The sequence below is a fragment of the Castor canadensis genome, chromosome 1 (assembly GCF_047511655.1).
Source record: "Castor canadensis chromosome 1, mCasCan1.hap1v2, whole genome shotgun sequence".
NCBI classification, from domain to species: Eukaryota; Metazoa; Chordata; class Mammalia; order Rodentia; family Castoridae; genus Castor; species Castor canadensis.
In genome coordinates, this window is record NC_133386.1 from 171,289,689 (window position 1) to 171,311,274 (window position 21,586).

A 21,586-nucleotide genomic window follows, 5' to 3' on the forward strand; every position below is an offset into this window, starting at 1 on the left:
GCTATAACTGTCATTTTGTTAACAGTTAAGCACATTTCCCAAGAAATATGAGAGGGTCTCAAGGACACTACTGAATTGAGTGATTCATAAAAAATGCTATCAATAGCGACCTGTTAAATGTTCCTCTGGAGTCCTGGAACCGTTCCCAAGCTATGCACACTCAGGTCCCTGCTGAACTTTACCAGACCTACATCTGCAAAAGTCCAAGTAAGATCCTCTTCCTGACTTTGATTTAATGACGACTTCATGGGCAGGATGCAAATGGGCTTGTTTATGAATGAGAAATTTCAGCTGCTGGATGTGGCAGAAGAGAATTCCAAGAAACCCAGTCATGAGGAGTACTGCCTTATAGAAGGCCCCTCCTGTTTCCACTATTTCAATAAATGGGGGTGCTGGGTTTCATAGGGGGCTGCTCGCAGCAGAGACAGCTGTGGTGAAACCCAAAAGATAATCCTTGCAGGTGCTGGAGAGGAAATTCCCTCCCATTGAAGGGACTTTGATTCTTCTATAATTTGGAGGCTTTAAAACATATAAGTCTAAAAAGTGCGCCCCACAAACATATAAAAAGGTCACTTCAAATCACCTAAGTATTGCTTAATGTGGAAAAAATTAAAGCTTGAAAATCAGGTCTATAAAATGAAAGGAGTCTTGGAAAACAACCCCATTTGACACTGTAGAACTTGCTTAGGAAAATAGATGGACTGTTCTCTTGCTCTCTTTTCTAACTGCAGCCTGTATACCAGCCATGTATGTTTTGGATTCCTTCCCATCCTACCATGATTTCCTGTCTAAGTCTGGGTCCCATGGTAACTGGAGAAATTTGGCATGCTGGCTCCCTACACAGTGGCTGGCCACATGAGAGATGCCAAGTGGGTACCTCTTCCACAATAAACATGTATCTCTCTTCCAGCTCTAAGGCAGAGTTAGGCTCCTACTCACAAACTCTAAATAATAAAGTCTTCAATTTCCAAACAGATCTTCCCATTCAGCTTCTTTCACTTACTTCAGGGGGAAATGAAGATCATTTGCCGAGCCTTGTGTTCAAAATTACATTGCATGGATAGAGGAGCTGTAAATCAATGGCATGTCATCTAGCAAGTGTCCAGCATTTTACTAAAAGCAAAAGCTCATTTATGGGTGGGCAAAAATATTATCCTTGGAAATGTATTTCCTGGTGAGAGTCTCAAGGATACCCTGCTGACATGAGTCATAGGTTTTAGATGTACAAGACCTAACTTCTATTTATCTTTCAAATCTCAGCCCAAATGACACTACTTGCAGAACTGTGATCACCCCTAGTCCCCAATCTGGTTTAAGGTCAATGGTGTTCCTAGTAAAGCACATACAGCAGGCTTCACTGCAGCTGCCTGTTCAACACTTGCTCTCTAGCTCAAAGCTCCAGGGCAGGGCCTGTAACCCCTCACCTCTATTCTGAAACAGTGCTTGACATAAACTAAGTGTTTTATGAATGTGTGGAGAATGGTCTGTGGGTGTGGGCAGACCGCAGACCCATGACAGGTTCAGGAAATTTGCCCTCATAACCTCTCTGGGTCTCCTACCAACTGCACAGTCCTACCTTCTTCAGGAAGGCCTGCTCCCAGGAAAGGACATGATTTTTTAAAAATTCAGGTTAAAGCCAAATAGAATCAATACATCATAAAAGTCTTATCTTCCCAAGATGCAACTCCCCACCCAACTCAGGCATTATTCTCCCCATCTTAAGGAAATTAATTATAAATGTAGAATTTTGAGCACTCACAAGGGTCGGTGTTTTTGTTTCTGAGGAGCTAGAAATGGCCCTTTCTGTTGCTACTAAGCTACAGTGACCAACCCCTGGCACTTCAGCAAACCTGGTCCCCTGGGAACCACCTGCCCATGGGAGTGGGGTCAGTCCAGCCTGCTGTGTGCAGTGCATTTGTTGATTTGCTAATAGAGCAAACAGACCCTCTTTGAAACAGAGGCAACAACAGCAGAACTCTTGCTTTCTTACCCATTTCCTCTGCCTTCTTAAGCTAAAGAATGGTTTCAGTAAGAAACCCTAAAAACCAGTAGGGGAACAATCTGTAGCATGTTCAGAGAGTGACAGGATGTAAGGGACATGGAGGGCACAGGAAACACATGTATTACAGTTAGCAGGAGGGGAAGGTCTGCTTTTCTGGTGAGAAATAGGCAAAGTCTCTGAAGCCAACAATGGCAATCACAAACACCAGTTTTACCTCATCAGGTGTTACCTGTTTGACAACTCTTTCATAAAGGATGTCCACATGGGGCTGTATCAGATTCTCCCAACTCAGTGCTATAGCACAGCCCTAAACTTTTACTTTGATGCATGAAGACCCTCAGAAAGGTTTAATAATGTCTCCAATCCCAGAAGTTCAAGAACAGGCAAAAGTAGTTGATAGCAACAAAAACAGGGAAGGGCCAGGAGGGAACCTCCTCAGATCTTGATCATGACCTGGGCACTTTGCACAGGTTTGGGCCTGGGTGAAAATTCATCAAGGTATGCACTTAAGATTCAGAACCACATACACCTTAATTTAAAATATAGGAAAAGCACAGAACACTAACCTCAAATCACACAATGAAGAGCCCAAAACCAAGGCCAGGCCTCCCTAATTCCAAAGCCTATGTTCTTGTTTCCTCTTCTTTGTCACAATCAGAGGAGAGGAGCTGGGAATGAGGGTCATGTATAGCCAGATGGGAGCATGTGACTGGCACCTGTCAAACATCCTCTATGCTTCCCCATCCATTAAGGTAGGAGAACCATGGGTAAAGAAAAGACACAGGCAAAGGTCATCAGGCTTGGCAATGGTAATGAAAGCAGAGAGAGCTAAGATCATCCCAAGACAAACACCATGGAGTCCAAGCCAAACGTTTCCTTCCCTCGGAAAGAAAATCTCCAGCTAATGTGAATGCTCCTAGAGTGACTAATGAAAGCCTTCCATCTGGTATAGCAAGGACAAAACAACCCTGTCTTTGTTCAGTGAGTTTGGACTCACAGGGAGCTTATCCCAAGCATTGCACCAAACCTGAGGAACGAACAACTTAAACATCCTGACTGTTCTGTGCTCCCCACATGGAAGCCACTGTGGCCAGAGGAGGAAAAACTTGGTTCTCAGGGTATTTTGCACAAATGACAGGCCATCTCAAATGGTGGCTTACGGCATGGTCCAGGTGGCTCACGGCACACTAATAATAGACAGCCACCACCTATTGAGAGCTCACTAATTTTTTTCACCTCAGGTGCATGGATTTGATTTATCACAATCCTTGGTTCATGACCACTTTTAATTAGTTATAATAATGTGAACTCACCTCTAAAAACAAAAAGCTAGAGCTGTGACCATCATCTACATTAACCATATGGTCCTCTTCTTACTCTCTCTCCTCCCCTCTCCCCACCAACATTCATGTCTGCTGTCCTCTCATTTTTCCTTTTATACTGTATTTATTCTACTTGTAATGTATTCCTCCAACTTTGTAACTTTTAAAAAGCTGCATCACAGATCATGTGATCTTTTGAGCTGATTTCTTCATTATAATATTGCTAAAGTTCATTCATTCCATTCATGTTTTTCCTCTTAGTTGCTCATTGCCAGGTGAGCCCAAGTGCCTCATAAAAGCTTTGCTTTTGTTTCTGCACTTCACCTTTATAACACATAATCATTTTATAGATTGAAAAACAAAACAAACAGGCTGAGAGACCTGCTCAGCATCACATTAAGAAAGCAGCCTAAGTGGGGTTGAACCCACTTTGTCTCCAAAGCCCCGATCTCTCCCTTGATATTCAAGATGTGCTAGTACAGGGGCTCCCTCTGCATTCCAAGGGAATCCCCTAGTAGTCAATAGCATCTTCATAATAGCTAAAAACGTGGATACTCATGTGGCAGGACTATTTCAGTTTTCCTCATCTGTAAATGGGATATCTAATAGGACCTTCTGCTCCCATGCTATAATGAGGACTCCATGAGAATCACTGGAATCTTACGGAAGATGCTCAACAAACATCACCATTACCTTATCACATTTGGCTAAGAGCACAGAACAAGACTGTTGGCCACTGTTCCCTTTTCCAAGGCAATACCACTCCCCATCTCCCCCCTTCTTAAGTTGCTCTGATCATGGTATCCATCCCATGACTCAGAAGATACCCTCCCAGGGCAGCCTCAGACCAGCTCCTCTTTTGGTCTGACACACACTTCCAGTGGGGCCCACCACAAAATCTGACTGACTCCCAGTGATACACAATAGGGTCCCCAAATCTTCCTATTTACCCCAATCACCTGAGGAGTATTAAAAAGTATTGTCCAGCTATTTTGGACCCTCTTTTAAAAGTTTTTAAATTAATACATCCAGGATGAGTTCCAGAACATAAATTTTGTAAGTGCTTCAAGATGTTTCAGCAACCAGCCAGTCTTGGAAATGACTGAGTTAACTAAGAGTCTCCTGTATTTTAGAAGGAAGAGGAGATGTGTGGGCTCATGTGCCTGCATGTATGCCTGCTCACCAATCTCTCTCTGTCGCTTTCTCTCTCTCTCTCTCTCTCTCTCTCTCACACACACACACACACACACACACACACACATACACACAGTCCCTTTGAGGTTTGAGACTGTGCTGATAATGGAGGAGACCACAGCACAGATAACAGACAAAGCAACTATTTGGTGAGAAGAACCAGAGTTACCCATTAACCATGAGTGACTTGTCAGTTTCAGGGAAACCACACAAAGGACAGCAGCTTGGACACAAGAGGGGTCACAGTGGGGCCCAAGACACACAAATGGCAACACAATAGTATAATATTCTGGCCCGAGTGCACCCCTTCTTTTCTTGGATGCTTCTCTTTGTGAGTGGTACCTCCCTCGGGAGGTGGCATTTGGATTCCCCCAACTTAAATCCATTTCTTGCAAGGCTTATGATGAAAATTACTAGATTCCCTATGAATGGCTCCAAGTTACAGAGTTCATCACAAGCAGCAGATTTAGTGCATTCTGGATGTGGGCAAATGAATGGCAATCACATGAATTCATGGGCACTTGACACCACAAAGGAGTCCTATAGAAAGAAACCAGCTCTGATTCTTGTTACACAGCCCAAAGCAACAAAGGAAAGCAGGCTGGTGAGGTTCTAAATGACAACTGCACTGTCCTGCTTATCACCACCATCCATAGGAAGGCAAGAAAGAAGAGACTGCATGGAGTTCTGATACATTTAATTTACACATTCATTCTAAGTGCTAACCCCCACTGAATCACTTCCTCTGACTAAACAGATAACATCCTCAAGAAGAAAATGCAAAGCCCACATATCAAAAAGCACACCAAATGCCGTCACTGGGGAGCAGTGATGAAGGTGGCAAAACCAGCTCACACGTGGGGGTGCTGTGAAGCAGGCCCTGGGCTAGATGCTTTATTTTGCATCATCTCACTTAACTCTCACAACCATTCTGCCAGGTAGGTTCCAGTGTTGTCGTCCCCATTTTACAGATGGGGAAATGGAGGCATAGGAAGTTTAAATAATTAGCTGAATAATCTCAGCAAGTAAGTCAAGGTTCGTAGTCAAGGTTCGTACCCAATCCCCGGATGTGGCCAGATATCTTCTTTGCTCTCTCTACAGCTCAAGAAAGGTTTCTTTTGGTCCTCACTCATCTTAAAGACACTCTTCCCAAAGCCACCCTCTACCAAGATCCCACCAAGGGTTTTGTTAGGCTCCCAGCAAAAGATGCAGAAGGAGCATGGGGCACATGAAGTACTCAAAACCTGAACCTTTTGGGTATGCTGCAAGTTCCAAGAGTCCACGTTTGCAGCAGTAACTCTCCCAGTGGCAGCTATCCAAGGGCATGCTGACAAACTGGCTTTGGGCAAAATGCCTCTGAAACAGAGCTCATGTGGTAGGGGTGGAGGTGGGGGTGGTGGAAGGAACAGACAGTTCAGGAGTGAAAGTGAGCTGACAGGTCCAGGAAGAAGGCTGAGAACAGTAGCAGCAGCAGCAATAGTAGCAAGCTCACTCCCTGGGGGGCTGTAAGGATACTTTGTACCATGCAGAAGCCCTCACTAGGTGTCAAGCACTGTGCTCATTGTTTTAGATGCCTTTTACCATTTGGTTTAGTCTTTACAGGATTCCCCTGTAGTGGTTCCCATGTGGTATTTTTGAAACCACCATTTCCCTAACAAGGCAACTATTTCAGAGAAGCTAAGTGACTTGCCCTAGGCCACACAGCTTGGAAATCATAAACCATGACCTCGTGTCAGGGGTCCAAAGGTTAGAGCCACAAGAGTCAATGGCCTTAATCTCTGCTTCCATGAATCTTCTCTCTTCTGCAAACAGAGCTTCTGAGACAAAAGCTAGGGAATGGTTCAAATGTTTAGACATGTGAAAACCCAGAAAGCTGGCCCTATGTGACCGGCCGGTGACCCAGTCTAATGGCCATGCTATCCCACTGAACTGTCTCGTGATGATGGAGGTGTTCTATATTTGCATTGACCAGTATGGTAGTCACTGGGCCCACTGGATGATTGAGCACAGGAAATGAGACTTGTGGGACAAGGAAAGATTTTAACCTTGTCGAATTTTACTAAATTTAAACTTAATTAGCCACGCATGGTGAGTGGCCACATTACAGAAGAGAGCAACTGGGAGGCTTTTCTCACTCACCGTATGTCAGGTTTCCCTAAGCACACAGGGTAAAGGCTATCCTGGCTCCCCAGGGCAGCCTTTCTGCGAGTGAATAAAGAGCAAGAAAATTCCCTCACTCCAGAGACAAGGTCATTGCCACTATCTTAGAACCTCACAGCTGGAAGAAAGAAATGGCCAGTTCCAAACAAATGGCTTCTCATTTTTCCCCCTTTTAAAAGAAAAAAAATTAAATGTGCAAAAGGACCCCCAACTAAATTACTTACAGAAAAGATGCCAGTTTTTCTGGTGACAAATGCCTTTGGCTTCTGATGACATGAGGACTCAAATATGTTAGAAAGGAAAAGCCAGAAGAATAAACAAGAAGAGGCCCAGCGCTCTCCAAGGTGTCATAAATCCAGAGGAAATAGACTCAAGAGCTAAAAGCTTCCAAACATTCTTCTTCTGAAACTATTTTAAGCAGCCACTATGTACCATTTCTCAGAGGTTATTTCATTCACTTCAACAGAAGGGAAGCAATGTGTATCTTTAAACACACACAGAAACAAATACTTGTGTGTTTGTAGATCAGGCTGGCACCCCAGTGACCTACTATTTTAAGGCACCTAAAATGCTCAGTTTGTTCAGAGACTCAAGGGATGCTTTGGCCTGGCTTCACCTCCTTGCACTCTGTGGGACCAACCCACGTATTTCATGGCTCAGGAAATCACTGCATATGCTTAGGTCCCACCTGGGACAACTACTAAGGACAGGAGAAGTGGGGGAGATGGCAGGGCAAATGAGGACTCCAGCACTACAGAACTTAGTTTGACACTTGCTATGTCTTTCATTAGCCAAATCACCTGGGCTTCTCATAGTTGCAGGTTCTTTAGCTGCAAAATGGGAAGAAAAAGAACACATATGCCAAAAATCACAGAATAGAACACACATGAAGCACACAAACTGGCACCTTGTGCTTTGTATAGATTCCACACAGGATTGTTACATACTGGGGACAGAGTGCAGACTGAAGCGTAGAGAATCAGAGGAAGGCTGTCTGGGTTTGGTTATAGTCTCTACCACTTATGACCTGTGTGACCTTGAGTGAGTTACTTAACCTTTCTGTGTCTGTTTTATCCTTCTACAGATGGAATTAACAATAACCCACTACCCATGGGGTAAAACCATGATGCTGTGGTACCATTGCCATTCTGGGTTAACTTTGCCCATTCCAGGTAAACCTAACAATTCAGGCTTTTTTTGGTTTTCTTTGGGGATCTCTCCAGATGAGGAGCAAGCCAAAGCAGCATAGCTGTGAAGTGAAGGAAAACCACCGACCTGGGTGGGGCAGCAACCAGCACTCCAGAACAACGATGCTTTTGCCACTAATAATAGCTAATGTCTGAATGCCTGCTGCGTACCAGACACTCGCCCCGAGAACTCTGCCACATGGTCTGGGCCCTACTCCAGACCATTTATTTCAGAATTTCTGGGGGTGGGGCCTTAAGACAAACAGACAGACATACACACACACTTTTATTTTTAAGTTCTAGGTGATACAAGCATGAATCTAGGGTAGAGAACTTGAGAGATGTCAATCCTATAAGAGGAACTATGACACCCCCATTCAACAGAAGAGAAAAACTGAGGTTCAGAGACACCAGGTAACTTCCAGCAGTCAGGCAGTGACAACTTTCAGATTCCATGTCTTACTTACGTTTCCCCTGGTCTTCCTGAAAAGCAGAGTTCAAACTGTCTAACAGACACTCAGATTCTGAGACTGCTCCAGGACCCTGCTCCTTCTCAAACTAACTAGCAGTGTCTCTTTCTGACTCATACTTGACCTCTAGGAATCTGATGCTGCCTAAAAATGGAGTCACACTTTCCCAGAATTGAAGGACACATGTGTAAAGTCATAGTGATCGCAGAACAACTGGACCCAATTAAACGGACCACATGCTAATGACAGGAAACAAGGGAGCTGATGATCTTCATTGAAAGCTGCTGGTTGCCTGCAAAGAAGCCAGAAAGCAAAATTCAGGGGCTCTTAGGCCATCAACCAAAGAAATCTCTATTGTCCGAGGCCCTGCCCAGCCCTGTTGAACTGTGGCCACCCTCTGGAAGGGTAAAGGAAGGCAATGTTCAAATCCATCATATGATTAATGAAGTTTAAAGTAGCCTTGCTTGCCAGCCAGCCTCCTATTTAATATCTTTTTGTTAAGTCTGGGACAACAACCAAAACCACCCTGAGATCTTTAGTTCAACTCTGCTCTCCCATACTTCAGTCTCCAGTAGCCACTCTTTTCTTGCAGTCCTCAGATCATAAATCTTGTATCACACTTAATCCCCCTCTTATACATCACTCATCTGAGTGGATACAAATGCCATTGATTCTAATTTCAAAACACACCCACAACCTCTTCCACAGGCACCTGGTCCAAGCCTCATCCTCTCACATCTAGATTTTCCAAAAGACTAACTGGTCACCCTGCTTCCAGGTTTGATGCTACAGTCCAATGCCAACAGAGGAGAATATAACCTTGTTAAAATTCAAATTGAATCATCTCACTCTGCTCAAGTTTGTTCAATGGCTCCCAGCTTACTAAGATTTAAAACTCAAGGTAGGCCAGGCATGGTGGTGCACACCTGTAATTCCAGCACTCAGGAGGTCAACACAGGAGAATCTCAAGTTCAAATCCAGCCTCGGCTACAGAATGAGTTCAAGGCCAGTCTGGATTACACAGTGAGACCTTGTCTCAATCTATCAATCAATAAAATAAAATTTAAAAATTAAAAACCAAGGCATTTCTATACAATGGCCTGGAGGCCCTGCCCAACCAGCCTATCATTCTTCTCCCACTGTATCTCCTACACTCCTCATGCCTAGGTGCTTTTTTAAGCCACCAGGAACACTTGTTATGCCCTCCACCTGGAGCTCCCTTCTCTAGCCATGAGGGCCTCAGTGTGATTCCTCTGTACCTACTGTCCTCATTATCCTCAGGGCAGGCACCCCACCCCTCCCTCAGGTCTTATTTATTTGTTCTATCACCACCACCTAGAACAGTGTCCATCCAATCCACAGTAAGTCCTCAATAAATATTTGTTGAATAAACAAATGGACATACCCCAGACTGAACTTTCTCCCCTGCTCCTAAATCCGGGGCCCCTGCCACCCTAACCACCATCTGTCTTCTCAAGGACCAGCTGGATAGACAACACTGCTTAGGATATTTGACAAGTTGATGCTTTTCAGAGGCAGCTCTCCCTCTGAAGCCTTGTCACCCGCTATTGAACAGGATACCAACATAGCTCTGGCCTGCCCGGCTTGTCCTGGGAGGATTAAGTCCAGAAGAACAGCTGCGAGAACTTGCTCACATCCCATGTGCAACTTGACCTACTGGGCTGTCCAGGTTTTCACAGAGGCCAGCCTTTTTTGGACATATGTTTTGCCTTCTCCAGAACATTTCATTGATTTTCAACTTGCAATTTGAAGGGTGACTGTAGAAGAGGGATAAACAAGCTATTTCATTTCCTTGCCTCTCATCCCAAGTCCTGCTCAAACCTGAGGACTGTGAAGGAAAGCTACAGCCTGCAAACCTCAAAACACTGAGCTCCAAGTCTTGGCCTTCTGAATTCCTGGCAGCCTATCATCCTCAGTTACTCTCATTTTCCCTCCTCAGCATTTAAAAATATCTTGCTGGATTATACAGTGCTGCCTTCTAACTTCCTCACAATGCCCATCTCTGTCCCACGTAGGATAAAGAAGGGTGTAGCATATTTAATTTTTTTCTAAAGCTGCTCCCCAACTATAAATACCCAAGTCTGGAGAGGCAGGCTTCAAACACTGGCTATATGAAGTCACCTCAGAGTTGGATCTCACCATAGCACTGGCCTGCCAGGGCCTGGACACAGCTGTCAAGTTGTTTAGGTCAGCCAAAAGCACATAGAACATCCTTCTGAGAGAAAGGGGAAAGCAAAAGTCTAAGTACAGTAATCACAGTTAATGCTAATATAGAAAAGATGGTGTTTAGGCCTACTATGCCTGAGTCTTCAGAGACAGCATCCCGCTCCATCCAGGGCTGTTTCTTTTCCTGAGGATACTAATTACAGGACTTGACCTTAGGAAAATGATTTCACAGTGCTCTTGTGGGGTCCAGAAATATTATCAGATGCAGAAAGGCCCTTAGAGAATCTAATCCAACATCTTCATACCAGACAAAAAAAGAGATCCAAGAAGATGAAGTGATTCACTCCAGATGCAGAGGGGGGAAGTTCTAATCCAGAACTTTCTGGATTCAAATCCACAGTCTACACTGGATTGTTCTAGGCACTTGTGCACATACACTTGCTTGCTGTGTGAGCTTTTGTTCAAGTTTACTAATATCTTGCCACACAGCAAATACTGATTTTCATATTTTAGAAGGTATAAGGTTTAAAAAAAAAGAGCTTTAAAGTTTTCCACAAAAGGGGCTGGGGTGTAGCTCAGTGGTAGAGCACTTGCACTGCAAGCATGAGGCCCTGGGTTGGATCAGCACCACAAAAAAAAAAAAAAGAAAAGAAAAATTCAACAAAAGCTTGGCTTCACTTGTAGGAATGGAGTTCCTAAGGAAAAGGCCCTTTTGCTCTTTGAGGCTCAATGCAATTTCTCCCAGCATAGCTTTGTATCTCCAGTACATCCAAGTTCAGCTCTCCTATTTAATTTTCTTCCCTCATGAGACTCCTTAGCTCACTCTTAGAGAGCAAATAATGGGCCCCCAAATAGATTTGAGGTTTATCTTTTTTAAGTGACAATAATATTCTTTCATAACACTGTGGCCAGTAAAAGGACAAACACTCAAGTTATTAGCTAAGCCATTCATGATCTTTCACATTTTGCTGTCAGCAGAATTCAGCTGGACCCTGGGAAGTCCAATCCAGATGAAAATGAACTAAAAGGTGGTCTGCAATATCAAACATTTAACACAATTAAAATCTTTACCCATGCTCTAGAAACACCTTAAGAATTAGAAAAGGACTAAACATCAGAACTGAAATGTCATCTGATAAACCCTTACATTAAAAATTGAACTCATCAACTTATATTTAAAGCCAGAAAAATTTCTGGAACCCTTTCGTCTCATCTTGTTTTATGCTTCTTGTTTTATGGTTGAGAATCCTGTTTTGGCAAGAGTAAATTCATTTGTCTCATTCAACAAGTTTGCCAGTCCCCAACCTTCATTTGGCCTAAAATGCTGTACTTAGGGTCATGGAAGAAATAACCAAATCAGAAGCCAACTTTGACAAGCAAGGCTGATTGAAGGTTTTCCATGTTTCCTTGGCCCAGGTTTTCTGGTGTAAGGTCTTTTGGGGGTGGGCATTACTTTTACTGGACAGTGGACAGATGCATTTTTGAGGTCAAGCTTTCAGTCAACAAGAGGGTAATGGGAGGTCTGAGGCTGTGGTTAAGATGGGCTGGGGAGCAGACACACTCCATTTCTGAATTATAAAAATAAGTTTTGGAAAACTCTTGTCCTGTACTCTGGCAAGCTTCTTAACATCTTAACATCTGGATAAAAGATGTGGGAAAATTTTCCTTTTTCCTGTGTTATCGTTCCTGCTCCTCCTTATTAGTATTTGAGCCTCTCAGCCAAGCAGCCTTACTTGCTCTTCTCCAACACACATGCATTGCCTTCCAGGTCTTTCTCACATTCTTCCCTCTGTCTGGAAGCCTAAGCCCTGTATCATCTCCCCTTTCTCAGCCAAAGCTCTCAGTTGCCCATATCTACCTTTCAGAGAGGCTGGGAGGTTTGAAAAAATTTGCTCATGGAAAGTATCATGATGGACACTCACATGTAATAAATGGAGGCCATCAGCACTGCCCCCCACCCCCAATCACTGTTTGATGCAATGATGACAAACTTCTTTGCAACTATCCATGTGCCCACTTTGCTGTCCCTGCTAGATTGTAAACACCTTGGTGGGCAAGGACTCTTGTCCTTCTCCAACCTCTCTCCTTTGCCTTGTACATAGCTGGTGCTCAGCAAGTAGATTAATGAGGCCTGCGTGGCATTTCTCAGGCTTACATGGGCTGTTTCTCAATCATCTCCTCCCAATCCAGCAAGCAGCTCCAAACAGACAAAGCTGCAAAAACATTTAGGCCTTTTTAAAAACAAGCAAGATGACCACAAAAGTGTGTTTACATGACAGACCAGCAGAACACTAGTCACCTGCTATTGCTGTGACTCAGTTCTTGGTGGCTACAACAAGCTGGGGGCCTGACACTTTGAATAGGCACTGTTGCTGGCATCCTGGCAGGGTGGGCATGAGCTCAGAGGGAGAGGTCCAATCTTACTGGCCACTATCAAGCCACCTTGTCCTGGGGACAATGGAGCCATACCTGAGGAGGGGGTGAGGATACTTTTTCCAGATTCCATTACTTCCTCCTACCTCCTCACACAAAGTGTTAGTCATTAAAGACAGCCTTGACTACCACTTGTCACCCTGAGATTCAGATCATAATCCTCTCCTGCACAAGAGACTCCTACTTTAGCAAAAGTGAACACACCCAATGCATCCAACACAAGTCTGAAAAACAATGAGAATTTTACATGCCAGGCACAATGCAAAAAAATCCCTTGCAGAGATGCTTAAATCTTCAACCATCCTGAGTTCGGTACTACTTTCAGTCCTAGCTTAGAGTGCAGTGTTTCTCAATTGGGGTGAATTTGCCACCCAGGGGACATCTAGAAATGTTGGGAAACACTTCTGATTGTAGCAACTGGTGTGTGTGTGGTGTTACAAAGTATCCTACGATGCACCAGGACATCTCCACAAAAAGAATGATCCAGCCCAAAATGTCAATAGTGCTGAGGTTGAGAATCCTTGCACAGAGGAAGAAGCTAAGGCACAGAACTTGCCCTGCCTGCCTCCCAGCTCACAAGTGAGACTTGGAGGTCTCACCCCCAGGCAGTCCACCTCCATTCTGTGCCCTTCTTATCAAACCTCAGCATCTTTAACTTCCCTGGAGCACTGAGTGTTAGGCATAATAGTCCTAGGCATAAGAATGGGGCCCTTACTGGGCAACAGAGGAAATTGAGACTTGGAGTGATTTGCTTGAAGGCATGAATCAGCAACAGGCAAAGCAAGTGAGGACCCAACCTGGACTCCCAAGCCAGGAGAGCGCTTCATCACTATGCTAGGCTGACTCCTTCTCTCCCTGTAGTTCTAACACTGAAGTGCAGTCAGAACCTGGTCATTGTGGTGGACTCTAAGGAAATCAATGTATCTTCAGAGAGTCTCTCCTACCAACTCCAAGGCAAGCGAGCTGACCCTCCCCACACACACCCCAAGAGCGGTGGCCCAAATTCATGGTTGCTTTTGGAGCTTTCCCTTCCCTGTGTGTCCACCTGTCCCAAGCTGGCCCACCCTCCTACAGAGGAGCATCACTATAGTGACTCTACAGCTTTTCCATTTAGCTAGTTTATTGATCATCTAGCAGCTGCCACTTGTAAGGCCCTCCCTGGGCAGCAGAGTTCCCTATTCCCTCAGGAGCAGCAATAATGACTTCTTCAAATCAATGGCACCTCCAGGGCACACTCCCTGGGCCTAGAGAATCTTGCTGGCCTGACAAATTTAAAGTGCCTGGACACAGTAGGCCATTAACAAGTGAGATCTCTAGGAAGTAATGCTGCTACTATGAATTTGACCCTAGCTGCCATTTGAAGAGGGTCAAATACTGATCTGTTCCTTCTACCTTTGAGTCTGTGATTCTTTACAGAAAAAGCACAGGCTTGGGGCTTGAACAAAATAGGATTTAGTCCTGGTCCAGTCATTACTGGACTCCCGGAGACCTCTCTGTGAAAAGACATCCCATTCACAGGATTTTATAGGGATCCCAGAAGATGACAGATGAGAAAAACTTTCAGCTCAGTCTTCCCATTGATTTATCTGCTACCCATTGGACTTCTGCTGTGAAGCCCTTCCTCTCTGGGTACTGCACATCAAAAGGCATCTCCCCAACCTGAAACCTCCACCTCACATCTTACTCCTCATAGAAGGTCAAGGGCATCAACTGGCTGCAGGAAGTCCCTATGGAATGCTGCCTCTGTTCATCCAGAACAACTTGGATTTCTCTGCTTTGATAAAAGAAGGTGCTTCCAACAGGTCAGAGGAATTCAAATGCACAATTTGGAATTAAACCTACTGCAGAGTGGGTTATGTCTTCTGCTCCACAAATGTTTCCACAGCACCTATTGTGTGTTAAACTCTGCAAGAGGCTTAAGGGAGACAGCAAAGCCTATGAAGTCACAGTTTGATGGGAGAGACAGACAGAAGCAGGAAATGGTTCAAGAATAAGCTCTGGGTGCTGTGGAGGAGGGGTGGCTCTTCTAGTGGGGGTAGGGAGTTGGGCAAAGCTTTCTGGAGGAAGTTGAACAACTCCAGCTTGTTCTTACACCTAAGGTTGGGGTTTCATTTCTTTGACAAGCAAAGGGAAATAAAATCATTTTCATTTCCAAAACTTGCTTTGCTTCAGTTTTGCCAGCTTCCAGTAGTTTCAATAAAATGCTCAAAGAGAAGGGGAGTAGCCCTCCTCCCTTGGACTACCCAGGTGTGGAAACTGATTAAACAGCAACTCACAGCTCAATTAACCCTTGCTCCTTAGTTTATTATCTCAGTGGCAATCCGTCTACAATCTCCTTGATAAATGAATGCTACCGCCAGAGCTTTCATTCCTGCTTTCTACACAGCCCCTTTATTCCTTGGCTGCAAATGAGATGTTGAGACTTGCCTCAGCTGGTAAATAAGTGAATAATACAGAGAAGTCCTCCGTCACTAGTTGTGGTTCAATGCAATGTCTTACACAACGTTGATATTGTTGGCTAGTACTAATGAAACTTTGGAGAGGCCTTCCTTGACTGTCGTTTAAATTAGCCCAATCACACTATCCCATCACCCTGGCCTACCACAAAACACTAAGAGTAAATCCTTATTTACTGTTCTCTTGTCTCCTCCACTGGAAGAGACCAACTTTATGAAAGGAGGGCTTTCCCCACTGAAGCAACAGCACTTTTTAACAGTAGGGGCATAGGGCCAGTGCTGAGTAAATATTTGTTCAATGAGTTGCTACTATTTATTGAGCATTTATTATGATCGTTAAAGCGATGATCACAATCCTCATACCAAACTTATGAGCTAGGTGCTATTATCCCCCATTTTGCAGATGATAAAATTGAGGCTTATCATGGTTAAGACATCTGCCCTAGGTCATTCTTATAAATGGCAGAAGAAGCTTCAAAACTCATGTTTGCCCCATGATAGAACATTCCCAGCAATGTCCTACCATTAACTGAAACTCGAAACCAAAGACACTGAAATACCATGGACACTCATGGAGGCTCATAAGAAACTCAGAAGTGAGACTCTACATCGAACTCTCACACAGAGAGTTTCTTGAGAAGGATAGAGGGAAGGCAAGGGAGGGAGAAGTTTCTATTTTTTACCAGTCCTCTGTTTATAAATACTACTCTATTAAAATGGTTTCTCTGCCTCCCATAAGGAAGTCATGAAGATATCATCGTTTAATGACATCGTCCTGGGATCCAAGACATCAATACCAAATGAGCAAAATATATAACTCCTGCTGCTCTGTGAAGCTGGGATCAAGTTTTATAAACACTGCAGAACTTTTATCATCCATCTCAGGCTGAGCAAAACCATACTTGTGAGGCATTCTGTGTAATGGACAAGAATAGATGGATTACAGCTCTTAAATTCCTGCTTGGAAGACATTACAAGTTTAAGAGCCCTATATAGCTGAGTCAAATGCATGTGACCATGATGTATAATTAGCAGGCATAACAACAATAAATATATAATTTAAAGGGAAGACCAGGAGGATAAAAATACTAACCAGCACTCTCCCTCCCATACACAGCCAGTCCCCAGTTGGTCTTCAGCTGTGTAAACTGTTACCTTGCTGGTCTTGTAGTAACTTTAACATAAAGAAGACTTGGATCGCTCCATTTCTTTCTTAAGCCAGCCAGCCTCCAGGCATATGCAATTCATTTTTCCTCTACTAAACATCTATTTCACTTTGTCTAAAGGGACTTAATAAATCAACCTAGTTATTGTTTAGTGAGGCCACCCCCTGGTTTTCATGTATAAGAAATGAGCATCAATGTTACTAAGTGGAAGTGAACGGCCACTTCTCCTGTTAGAGCATTCCCTGGAGACCAGAGAAGGCATAGAGGGAGACACTTAGGCTCTGTATCTAGGGAGCTTTGCTGTCTGTCACATAGGGAGTCCTGCTGCCTTGACTACCATGGCTTAAGAAGGACTACTGGGGAGGTGGAGTAGGAGGAGAGGTCAAATCTTGGGGTCAAAAACCCATCCTATAAAGACAATCCCAAGGGATGCTTACCCTCAATAAGAAATGCTCTTTGGTTGTAAGCCATTTAGATGAATGCACCTGTTTTGTAGTAATTTCTGGCCACTGACACTTTCAGGGTACCATGGAAAGGCAGCTGCTCTTCCTAGCCTCAATGTACAGTTAGAAAAAGTTCCTGGGTGTGGTGGACCAGTTGGGCACAAAAGGCATGTTTGGGTTTGGTTTTGTTTGATTTGCACCCATTGTTCCACCTTTAGTCTAGTTTGGTTTATAGGGTTAGGGCTTCCTCTTACCCATGAGCCTTTACTTCTTTGAGTAGTAAGACTGATCTTGACCTCTTCTCAGTCAAAAATACAAAACTCTTTCCCTAGGCTATGACAACTAGATGGAAATCCCCCTACCCTTCACTTCCTCTCCTGGAGCTGGTGTTCCTGGTGCTGACGCCACAAATTTGAAGGGCAAGGCACAATTATCAGCTGTGACATCATCAACTGAGCTTCTGGACGGACCTCAACTGTGATCTAAGAGGAGTAAAATGAAAAGGCAAATGCTTTTGCATTGCAGGCAAGTCCAGTGGCAGGGCTAGGATTGAAAAACTAAAGCAAAGAATGTCAAAACAAGCCATTCTGGGTAAACAGACAGTGTTTTCCAAACTCGAATGTCAATTTCTCTTCTTGGAAGCTGGGTCCTCTCCACCAGTGCTTGGAATCTGAAATTCTCTGGAGCATGCCAGTGTTCAAATTCCATTTTCATTACTTAAGATCTGTAATCTTGGGTAGATACTTAACTGTTGGGTACCCTATTTCCCCATCTGTATATATAGGTACTCTTGGAAAAACCAACCATGTTTCCTCTATTCTCACACCACAATCAACACAGAAGACTTCTTTCTGTGATCTCAGAAGGTGCGGGCATTTCTCCCCACTAGCAAGCAAGCAATTCAGTAGCAGACACTCCTGGGTGTCCTCTAAGTCAACTCATACTCTGTTGCTATTTGCTTGGAGATAGCATCAGGTCTCACAGGTTGAGGACTGCTCTCCTCCCTTCAGATGCTAATGGCAAGCTCCAGGTTGTTTTTATCTGTGCTTCTGACCAACTGGCTATAAATCAGGGTTCTGAAAACTCCCTTCTCTGGTTTAATTTGCTTGAGTGAACTAAGAGAAACACTTAATGTCTATTGGGTTATGATAAAGGATATTACAGAGAACACAGATGAAGAGATGCATAGGGCAATGTATAGAAGAAGACATGCCACCCTCCAGGAACCTAACTAGAGTACTCTGAACCCTATCCTTTTGGATTTTTATGGAGACTTCATTATACATTATACATGCATGATTAATTAAATCCTTGGTATTGATGATCAACTTAATCTGCCTCTCTCCCCTCCCTGGAGGTTTGGGGGTGGGGGCTGAAAGTTCTGCCTTAGTCTTTATGGTGGCTAGCCCCCACTCTATACTAACTAGAGGTGGCCAGCTGTCAGCACTCTCTTTAGAGGATTTTAGAATTTGTATGCCAGTAAGTCGAGACTAAGACACATATATATATTTCACAACACTGAACTACCAACTAGGTTGCTAGCATGTAAAAGTAGCTACCATATAAAGTGCCAAGAACAGTGACTAACACACTAAGGGTTATTTTAAATTTTAGCTATCATGATTATATTAAATCACATTTGAATTTGGCTCCCTTTATTCCTTTCAAGTATCCACCTGGCCTCTTCCACTGCCTGCTCATTCGCCACTGAAAGCTGTACCCAAAATGAACTTTCCAATCAGATTGCAAGGATGTCTAACTACAGTCCATTCTAAATAATTTATGGTGCCTGACTTCTGAAACTGGAGTCTGATGGGTAGTTTGCTGTTGAATGCATGTCACACCCTAACCTTACCATGGACAAGGTTAAGTAGATTGCTTTCATCCTTGGCACTGAAGCCATGTCATCCTTCAGAGAAATGCAGCTACCCAATGGTTCCTTTCTCATACTTGACACCATGCAGTTGTCCACTTCCCCCACCTTGTCCCCATAACGTGGTTTGCTGAGTGGGTCATCCTTCAGGAAAGCCCAGAAGGAGATGCATTTAATTCAACACAGGGTTTTTAATCAATCACGCACTTGGTTAATGACAGCTAGGAATATTAAGCACTGGGCACCAGCGTGTGGCTCCCTTTCTGGGAAGGGGATTAGGAGTCCCCAGGCTCCATTACCCGCCCAGGACACATAGTGTTAAGAAACTGCCACTTCCCCCTCCCCCACCTCCATCTCCAGTGAGGGGCCCGACTCTGGCACCCTGCAGCCCATTGAAGCTCAGAGCACAGAACCAAGTACTGAGCTTCCCACTCGCCTCTGCTCATCCCACTTATCTCACTTAAGACTCAGGCCTTGGAGTTCAGACACTTTGGCTGCTGCTATTGGGCTGGAGGAAAAAGCCAAAAACCAACACAAGAGGGACAACCACAATTGATCTGCCCAGCTGTTGGGAAAGACCCAACACCTAGAGACCCAATCAAGCAAGGCAAATAGTGACAAGGCAGTAAACTTCACTTGGAGAGAAGTTCAGGAATGGCTCGATTCAGAGGCCCAATCAGTGAACACCCAGAAAGTCGCAATGCCACCCAGAACAGGACAAAGTTCCACAGCAAAACAGTTTCTGGCAAGATCCATTTAATGAACTCCTCCACCCTTGGACCAAACACTCTCCCAGTGTCCTCCTTATCAATACACCGCCATCAGCTTCGTCCTAGGAAATTCACTCCCCGGGTTAGCCCACCCCGTTGGTGGGTCAAAGCTCCACGTGCTTACCATTGGCGTTCTTGCCGCAGATGAGATGCTCATAGGGCTGCAAGACGCCCCAGAGCTCGGCGTCATTGTTGATGACTATCTCTAAGGCCTCAGCGGACACCTCTCCACATCCTGCCCCTCCGCCATCGGGGCTTTGGCTGGCCAGCACCCTGGTCCGGATCTCCTCCACTAGGTTCTCCATGCAGGCAGTGAGCGAGATGGCCGCATACTCGTGGATGCGCACGGAGATGCGGGTGTCCACCATCCAACGGAAGAAGCGGCCCACGGAGAAGGTGAGGCCACAGCGCGCAGACTTGCCCCGGCGCAGCCCGTCGCCGGCGCTCATGCTGTACAGCGACAGCGCCTTGACCGCGGCCAGCGCGCAGCTCTCGGCCAGCGCCCAGCTGTGCACCAGGCGCACGGCGCTCTGCACCTCGAAGCGGGTGCACTTGGCGTGAAGCACGCTCAGGCGCTGCGCCTCGCGGGCCACTCGAATGAGCGCCCTGCGGAGCAGCCCCGCCAGGCGCCTCACTGCCTCGGCCGAGAACCCCGGCAGCCGCCGGCCACCCGCGCCTTTGCGGAGCACCCGGGCCACGTCTCCCTCGGTCCAGGGGAACTCCTCCAGCTCTGGGAGCCTCGGGCAGCGCGAGAAGAGGTCGGCCACTTCGGGATCCTCGGGCAGGACTGTGTTGACCGTGTCCCAGCTGTTGTGGCGGCTATTCATGGAGCCGGAGTAGCACCACCAGGCCGCCCCGCGGTGCTGCTGCGCCGAAGAGTTGAGCGCCTGCGAGTTGGACTTGGAAGATGAGAGGCTGAGTGAGCGGCACGAGTCCCCGGCCCCATAGCCGGAGTCCAAGGTCAAGTCCTCCAGCGTCTTCAGTGTGGAGCTGTACGTCCCGGCCATGGGGAGCCTGCCGCGGGCGGCCTCGCCGAGCGAGGGGCGCTCACAACTCCATGCCCCCCTCTTCCCCAAGTGGGCAGAAACAAGCTCTAGGCTCTCCGGGGCGCCCTCCTTCCTCTCTGCGCCTCGGGGCTCAGCGGCCGCATCGCCCGCCCGGGGGCCGCGGGGAAGGTGGGCGAGATTCGCAGCCAGCCGGAGCCCTGCGCACCCGGCGTCCCGAAGCGAAGCTGTCAGTGAAAATGGTTCCCCGCCTTCCTCCTCTGCACTCCTTCTGGTCCACCTTAACTTCCCGCAAACAGAGCGTCTGCCCTCAAAAGAAAAGAAATCCCGAGAGAACAGGGCGGCGGCGGCGGCGGCGGCGGCGGCAAAAAGGAGGAGACGGCGCAGCGCGCGTCCGGGACCAGCCGGCGAGAAAGCGCTGGGCAAACTTCTCCGCCGCGCCTGCCGCCCGCACAGCTGGGTACCCCACCGCTGCCCGTATGCAAATAGCCCCCTCCCCCCGAGCGACTCACCAATCATCGACCGCGACGGGCAAGAGCTGGGCCAATGACCTCCGGGGGGGCGGGCACTATGCAGATTTCACTCGGCCGGGGGTGAAACCCAGTGGAGGTGGAGGCGGGGCTGGAGGCCCGGGGTCGGGTGTAGCCGCTGTGTTGATGGAGAGGGGGAGAAAGAGCGAGCCAGCTTGCGAGAGGGAGAGCAGGCTGGGAGGTGGGGGGGATCAGAGACCGGGATAGGCGGGGTGGAAATGTTAGACTCCGGAGCTGATGATTTAAATAAAAACGTAAAGGAAAAGCCACTGTGTGTTGTCCCCTTCCCGCCATCCAGGCTTTGGACGTTCGCAGCTCCCTTTAAAACCCTCTGCAGTCTTACGTCCCGGTGTTCAGGAATAGGAAAAAGGGAGAGGACTCACGCCAGG

General features: G+C 46.0%; 1 protein-coding gene across 1 annotated transcript in view; it reads right to left on the reverse strand.

The window, feature by feature from the left end:
- Abtb2 (ankyrin repeat and BTB domain containing 2) overlaps positions 1 to 21,225 on the reverse strand; it is a 162,762-nt gene extending 141,537 nt beyond the window's left edge. The window contains exon 1 of the mRNA XM_074044256.1: positions 19,788 to 21,225. Coding sequence (XP_073900357.1) covers positions 19,788 to 21,186 — 1,399 coding nt within the window. The 5' untranslated portion in view covers positions 21,187 to 21,225. The remainder of the gene's footprint in view (positions 1 to 19,787) is intronic.
- Between the last annotated feature and the right edge of the window lie 361 nt (positions 21,226 to 21,586).